General features: G+C 38.9%; 1 protein-coding gene across 1 annotated transcript; it reads right to left on the reverse strand.

Annotated features, from left to right (window-relative positions):
* Positions 1-851: 851 nt before the first annotated feature.
* On the reverse strand, positions 852-7,621 carry LOC107222351. Its single transcript, XM_046745348.1, has 10 exons — positions 6,989-7,621; positions 6,535-6,908; positions 6,223-6,445; positions 5,935-6,154; positions 5,552-5,846; positions 3,111-3,615; positions 2,650-3,020; positions 2,364-2,586; positions 1,513-1,732; positions 852-1,413 (listed from the first exon to the last, which is right to left on the reverse strand). The coding sequence occupies exons 1-10, from the start codon at positions 7,461-7,463 to the stop codon at positions 1,116-1,118; spliced, it is 3,204 nt and encodes a 1,067-aa protein (XP_046601304.1). The 5' UTR covers positions 7,464-7,621; the 3' UTR covers positions 852-1,115.
* Positions 7,622-8,237: the final 616 nt, after the last annotated feature.

An 8,237-nucleotide genomic window follows, 5' to 3' on the forward strand; every position in this document is an offset into this window, starting at 1 on the left:
ATAAAATCTTACGTAACTTCATCCAAAGTCTTTTGAAAATCCTCTAGGAGGGAAGAAAATGTCACGTTATGCATGAAAAGCGTTAATTGAATTAAATTTTGATACGAATAACTGTACTCTTATAGATATGAAGGCGGATGCCATAAGCATCTCTATTATCGAGAAATTAAACTTAACTTTTGTCCACTGTTCGGTTCGTGGTTTTTTTTTTGTTAAACTCCGGATGGCTGTGTATACAAGCAATTCGACAAACTGAGCTGTGTTTGTTTCGGCAGTTGGCCTCTTGGTCTACGATTTGGTTAATGACGGTGACTTGCAGCCAAGTATAGCTTACAAATGTGTAAACAAGGTCTAGCATAATCGATATACTTACCGTCCAAATAGTGATATTGTAAAGCACGATACTCTTGAGTAGTCTGTGAAACATATCTGAAAAGAGAAAAGACAGGATGGCATTTCTCGTTTCAGTGGTCACAGATAAGAATTTCATTTGGCATACCGAAAGCATGAAGAGAAGTTGTGATCGCATTAAAGTATGATGAGTCTAAGAAAACTAATGGATAAAGATAATGCCGTATCACGTTTGATAAGTCAACGCACGGTTCTTAGCCACGAGCAGTTACTGGCAACGCTGGGACAATAAAAAGATTATTCACTGGTTGAATCTAGTAAATTGAATGGTTAAGTGTTGAATTACTGATTGATTAAAAAATCGTTGCGATCACAACCATGTTTCACAATGATTTATCTTATGTTCATTTCGAGCTGATTTACTGAATCAAGTGCCTCGTCATAATTAGAATCAACTTTTGAAGGACTGGATGAGGATACCGAAATAAAATTCGACCAAGAAATGGGTATTGCAAGTTTATTTCTCAAAAGACTTCAGTACAGTAAAGTAAAATGAAAATATGAGTCGATGACGTGAAAGTTTTCGATATTATGATGGGTAGGTTTAATTATTTGTATCGCGGCCTGGCGAGAAATTCTAGAGACATGTTAGAATTTCATTCGTGCCATTCCAACTTTGACTGATATTTCAAGAGTTGATAATATCAAAAAAATATCATTGCGATAGAACATAGCTAATTGAAACCACAGCAACGTCTGGGAGGTTAACTTCGTTTCTTCTTTTTATCAACCGAATGAACGGCGAACGCTCTGATACTGTAGATTACGCACTTGTATAATATGAGATTAGTCAGGATCAAAGTGATAACGAACGCAGCGGAAAGAAAGGCGATTATGTCCATGTCCTGACGTTGGTACCACGGCTCCTCAGCGGTAGTCGAATGCAGGTGTGGAGCACCTCCGTGTCGTATAACGTGTTCCGTCCACCAGACCGCACTTTTAAGTGAATCTTGCGGTTTGTCCTTCAGCAACGAGCGCAAATTCATCATCTTCTGTTTGTAGCTAAAGCATGGATAGATAAGCATGAGGTATTACTTGTCAGTTGATACCAGAATTCAGAGAGAAATGTCATACCAACGAATTGAAAATTGAGAATCTTACCTCGCATTACGTGCAACGGTATTTATCGCATCCAGTAGATCATCCTTGGTGATGTCGGTGATCTCCAACTTCTTGGCTACGCCAAGAGACACCATTTTATTCACGTTCACATCTTGGTCCCCCATTACCGGCAACCCAACCAGAGGCACACCGTGCGATACGGCTTCTTCCGTACTCTGGAGTCCACCCTGATACACGAAGAGCTTGATGTTGGGATGAGCTGTGCCAACGAAATTGAGGCTTCAAATGACGACGCACATCACACCTATCATTGCTTGCGTACAATCGTTTTTGCCGTAAGAATTACACAGGTCTGCAACCAAGAAACTGCACAGGTTTTTTTATACTGTTTTTTAAATAGATTTTTGCTCACTGGAGCCGGAAAAAATAATCTAAAAATTCCATCACGTCACGTTGTTTGTTCAATTCGTGTTTGTAGTTTCATTCAGAGTGAAACTCCGGTTTAATTCGAAATCAGATATCCTGTTCTTGATTTTAAAAACCCTAAGCAAAAGTGATTTCTTACTTCCATTTGATATGGATAAGAATGAGGTTCGAGAATATATACAAACAGAGAAATAGAAAATGGAAAGCTGATGCGTGTTATGAAGAAATTTTTTGTTTGATTTTACAAGAAACATTGTTTAGTTCGTTGTAATAAAATGGTGATTTTTGTCATTAATGTTATGGTTTTTGTTATGCAAATACCTTGTATTTTGCAAGAACACTGTACGTATTGGAGGGAAATGGAAGTCATTTTTGAATTCAGCACAATCGAAAACATAACATTTCTCAAAAACATCCTGTGCAGCTGAAAAAAATATTGTTTTGCAGACTTGTGTTGTCAGTACCTAAAATAGCCTGTTGCGGTGCCCACTTGAGGATGATCACGTTGTCCGGTTTGCCTTCGAGCTCATCGTTCTCAAACTTCCAAATCACTTTGTATGAGAGCTCTGAAAACGCGGTTATGAAAGCGTCCCGTGTTTTCTTCGACAACGTGTTGCTCTTGATGTTCGATCCAAGACTCATGTAGATAAAACCCTGCGTAGCTTCATCCAAAGTTTTCTGAAGATCCTGTCAAAGGGATTGAAAAATCTTATTTGTTACCAGATTATGATACCATAAAATGAACGTTACCTTAGGTAGAGGCTTGCTTTTGTCAGACACGTGAAAGCCACCGATTTCAATGACCTTTGGAACGTTCGGCCTAACGAAGGAAATCGGTTTCTGCTGATTAACGAAAATTAAACTAATGTTTTTCTCCATTTCGTGAAGATCTTTAATCTCAATGCCGAGATACTTTTCGGCAAGTTCCTTGTGTTTCGGTAAAGTGACAGTTCTGTAATAATGAATTATCCTCCAACTGTAAATGAAGTTTTGAAGCCGCTGCCACGGTATCCATGAATCACCCCCTTTCACGTTCATTTCCAAAATCGATGGGTGAGACGGTAATATAGGGTCGCCTATTCCGTATTGCACACCTAGCTGCAGATTCGCACTGGCGATACCTCGAATAGATGAAAAAAATTTATATGTCAAAAAAAAAAATTAACGCACAGGTTGACAGAGAATATTCTAGATGAATATACATCGCTCACCAATTAACGGAGCCTTGAATCGTTCGGCTAAGGCCATAAAAGCAGGCGAAAAGAATATCTCCATCAATACCAAGTCAAACTTTTCACCGCTGCCTGGTTCGTACAATTTCTTGAACTCCGGAAAACTGAATATCTGGGTAACCTGCGAGCTCATAATCGTTTCAAGCATCGACAACCTTGAATACCAGTCTATTTTTCCTCGAAAATCCACAACACTACCGATGTAGTTTTTCTCCTTGTAGAGGAAGCTGATATCGATTTCTTTGTAATTTTTCAAAGTCGAGTCTTTAATCGGGTCTGTCGTCACAACAACGAGTTCGTGGCCTCGTTTATTCAGTTCCAAGGTCAGCTTCCGAAATACCGATTGGTGGCTTATCGATGGTGCTGGGAATATGCTCAATATTCTCGCTCCATCACCGCAATCTAATCCACACCCAAGTAACATCAACGCCGTGAAAAAAGTCCACCGTGGCATGTTGCTACTGATCTTACACACTTCCATACTTCACACTCTGTACTTCGTTCGTCTTAGCAGTTTAACTTTTGTACCCAGGCTGCCAGGCTGAAGTTGATTACTGCTCTCAACTGACAATTATGCGTAAATACACTTGCTTAGATAACTGAACTCTTCACATTCTGGAGTTTTTATACGGACAGAAGACAAATCCAGAAACCGACTGAAAGTAAAAACAGTAATCGTTGCCTATTAAAATATTTACCCCAGCTGCCGATGTTGATTACGGCTTCCAACAATCATACGTAAATACATTTGCTTAGATAACTGAACTGAAAAAGATAAGTGTAGTGAAGACGCTAATCAGTCAAGCATCGATAACAAAAGATCAAGCATTGGTTATGTATAATATGACCTTGAGTAGCTTAACTCCAGGATTGATTAAATAAATTGGATCACTTAATTAGTATTCCATTTTTCGGGCATGCCCTATTTTTCACAGCCACCAAATTTTGCAAATATTGTTTTGGTTTATGATTAGTTAATCATGAAAATCTGGAAATAATTTTTTGACAAATCAGTACAAATCTGTGACAAAAAGTTATCAAACTTCGTAATTTTCAAGCTTACGAGTTCATTATCAATTCATAATCATTTACATTTCAGTTCTATTCGTAATATTTCACTACTTTCACACATACATGTTACATGAACGGGAATATAACAACAAGCGCTTAGATTAGACAATATTGAGTTGACTCAAAGAAGTCTGTTGTTAGACTGAGGCTCGCTAGTACGTCACTGTTAATGACCAACATGACGTGTGTATACATTCGTGTGAATACGACAATATCTTTCCATGAGTAGATTCATTTTCGACGTACCGCTTATTTATACACGCTCTGTTATTTATATATGTGTGGGACATTAGATGACATCACCATCAAGATTTCACATCGATGTCTCAGATTGGCTTTAAAATTTGCTGTATGAAAATACATGACAAAAAACGTAACCGCAATTTTTTCAGAATTTTCTGACCCAGCATATCTGAAGTATGATTTAAAAACTTGGAAAACAACCCACTTTCTAAAATTTACGAAAGCCCGGGAAATGCTTATGAATTTTTTTTTTTAAATTTGACACGTATTTGAAGTGGGAGATTTCATAACTTTAGAAGATAAGCAAGAAAAATGATGAAAAAAAGATTATCAATATTATTAGATTGGATTTTTGACATGAGAAGAAACGTAGAAGCTCATTTGGGACGTTGATGCATGGTGTTTTGTTTCTTCAAAATCTTCCATCTTCTGATAGGTGTTAAAACTTTTTTTTACATGTAAGCCGAAAAATTCCTATTCATCGATATTATGATGTGATTTTCTGTTCATACTTGTGTCAGAAATGCTATCCAATAATAAGAAATAATTGTTTTTTTAGCATTTTTCTTACTTATCTTCTTAAGTTATGAAATGTTTATCTTCTAACAGGTGTCAAAATTTTTTTTTATACTCGATAAGATTTTCATGAATTTTTTTACAAAGTGGGGTGTTTTTCAAGTTTTTAAATCAGACTTCAAATAAGCTGGGACTGAAAAATTCTGAAAAAACTTGGCATTCTCATTTTTCAACACGTACTTTCATCTGAAAAATTTCAAATCCTATTTCAGATATCGACATAGAATCTTGATGGAAACATCATGAAATGCCCCGTATATATAATTTTGATGAGATTTAGTAATCCAGGCTACAAAAATCGCCAACAATTGAACGCAGGTTATCCGTCTTTCTTCGTGGATGAGGTGTGATGACGTTTGCACAACGAGCATCGAGATCAGCCTCGGTTAGTGTAAGCAGAATTTCGTTAATAGCTTTGACTAAAAAGTGGACTCCCTGTTACATATTCGCGTCAAATCGGAATACTTATCAAACTACCGACTTGCGTCAGCAAATGAAAATGCATTATGTAAACTGTAGTGATTAATCTAATTACGCTTTTTACTCTTCTCGACTGTCGGGTGACTGGCTAATCTAATACTTAAAATTACACACTTGTAAAAAATGAATACCGACAGAATTGATAAAATGACAAACATGGCGGAAAGAAACGCTATAATGTCCATATCCTGACGTTGGTACCATGGTTCGTCAGCGGTTGTGGAGTGCAGGTGTGGAGCACCTCTGTGTCTTATCACGTGTTCCGTCCACCAAACCGCGTTCTCAAGCATATCGTAAGGTTTGTCCTTAAGCAGGGAACGCAAGTTCAGCATCCTCTGCTTGTATCTTTAAAATAACAAAGGGTTCGTACATAAAAATCATGGAGAAAAATGGAAACATGGATAGGGAACTCGTGAAGTTTCAAGAATCTCACCCGTCGTCACCTGCGACAGTGCGTACCGCCTCAAAGAAATCTTTCTCGTTTATGTTCGTAATTTCCAGCATCTTGGCAACACCAACAGACACCATTTTCCTGACATTCATGTCCTGGTCACTCATAACCGGCAATCCGATCAAAGGAACACCGTTTGAAACGGCTTCTTCTGTACTCTGAAGTCCACCCTGGTATATAAATACCTTGATGTTTGGGTGAGCTATTGGAAATTATTGTGAATATTAATTTAGTAGTCTTATCCAACGGGGTTCGGTATATTTTTCTTACCGAGAACAGCCTGCTGTGGTGTCCACTTCAGGATAATCACGTTTTCCGGTAGATTTTTAAGCGTATCGTCTTCAAACTTCCAAATCACTGTGTAGGGAAGCTTCGAGAACGCGGTAACGATATCTTTCCGTGCTTTTTCGGGCAACATGTTACTCTGGATGTTGGATCCAAGACTCATGTACACGAAACCTTGCGTGGCTTCATCCAAGACCTTCTTGAGATCCTGTCAAAATAATGAGAACAGTTTCATGAAACTATTCAAGAGTCTACCTGCTCAAAATAATTTTGATAAATGGAATTCTAAGATTATACCTTTGGCAATGGCTTTATCTTATCTGCGACGTGAAAGCCACCGATTTCAATAACCTTGGGCACGTTCGGCTTGGCAAAAGAAATCGGCCCCTGCTGATTGACGAATATCAAGCTGACATTCTTCTCCAAGTCGTGGAGGTCCGGAATATCGATTCCTAGATATTTCTCAGCGATTTTCTGGTATTTTGGCAAAATCACGGTCCTGTGGTAGTGGATGAATCTCCAACTTTGGATGAAGTTGTCCAATCTTCTCCACGGTATCCATGATGACCCGGGAGACTTCATATCCAGCTGCCAGTTCGACGGATCGGAATGCAATATTGGATTGCCGATCGCGTACTGCACGCTTGTTTGCAAACTTGCACTGACGATACCTTCGTTCAGAATTACAGAAATTTCGAGTTACGATTTTGTAACGGCTACAAAATAATTTTCATAAATCTGACTCACTCACCAATCATCGGGGCCTTGAATCGTGCGGCGAATGACATAAAAGCGGGAGTGATAAACATTTGCATCAATATTAAATCAAACTCCTCACCGCTGTTAGGATCGTACAGTTTCTTGAGCTCTGGGTGCTCGAATATCTGAACTGCATGCTTGCTCAGCATCGGTTCAAATACCTTTAGGAGCCCAAACCAGTCGACGTTTCCCCGCAGGTTTATGATATTTGGCAAAGTATCTTTGTCACTGTACTGAAAACTGATATCAATTTCCGTGTAGTTTTTCAGAGTTGGATCGTTGACTGGATTCGGTGTAACGACGACAAGTTCATGACCTCGTTTGTTCAGTTCCAACATCAACTTCTGAAATACGACCTGATGACTTACAGAGGCTGTAGGAAGCACAGCCAATATTCTTGCCGCATCGCCGAAGTGCCAATCACTCGCTAATAGCGTAAACACGATGAAATTAACACGCCACGACATCTTCGCACTGACGACTTCACAGACTGAATCGCGTTCCTACCAAGATCTCGATCTGCCGATGCCTGCAGTTATTATTATCACTTCCTAACATTGAATTGCTGGTAACAAGAGTTAGCCTTGGTTTTAATAACCGTGAGATTATCTATCAGCGAGATATTGCGAATAGGTTCAACCATCGTATCTGATCGGTCAAATAGAGGATTCAGTGTGAGACGGCATATATTCAGTATATGACGTGTAAGTACGGAGGCGTTATGCGTAGGGTCACTCTGTCGATAAAGAAACGCTCACTCATGACAACTTCGCGTTTCCCGAACTGGGAATATTTGTACAAACATTGACAGTATTCAATTATTTGGTGTGTGAACGTCAGATTTTTGAATTGAATGTTCCAGTGTGACGTGGTTGCTTCGATGCACTTTTCGAAGTAGAATAAAATGGTGTTAATCCGTTCGTTTTCCGGACCATTAGCTTGTATTACTCAACGACAATAAGTTGCCGTGAGAGGAAAAGGACGGTGTCATTGAGGAACGTGAAGATGCACGTTATATGGGGTTTAAATTCGTCAATAATCAGGGATTTAACTGGGCTACATTGAAGGATTCGAGACCCAGATAGAGAGAGAAAGGGAAAGGAATAAGCAGAGAAAATCCGAAGATAAACGCTCATAAAAATATCTTTTTCGCCCTGTCCCCTGCGATCCAATTTTTTCACCCCTTGTCTCAGTCTTTCTTCATCGTCATATATTCTCTCTCTCTCTCTCTCTCTCTCTCT

Source organism: Neodiprion lecontei, chromosome 7 (assembly GCF_021901455.1).
Source record: "Neodiprion lecontei isolate iyNeoLeco1 chromosome 7, iyNeoLeco1.1, whole genome shotgun sequence".
NCBI classification, from domain to species: domain Eukaryota; kingdom Metazoa; phylum Arthropoda; class Insecta; order Hymenoptera; family Diprionidae; genus Neodiprion; species Neodiprion lecontei.

Excerpts from the sequence above, each read along its gene's own strand:
- LOC107222351 (XM_046745348.1), bottom strand. The coding sequence starts at position 7,463 with ATGTCGTGGCGTGTTAATTTCATCGTGTTTACGCTATTAGCGAGTGAT. Across the intron at positions 3,616-5,551 it reads AGAAGAGTAAAAAGCGTAAT|AGTATGGAAGTGTGTAAGAT; the intron begins TAGATTAATCAC and ends TACAGAGTGTGA. Across the intron at positions 3,021-3,110 it reads ATTCAAGGCTCCGTTAATTG|GTATCGCCAGTGCGAATCTG; the intron begins GTGAGCGATGTA and ends CATCTATTCGAG.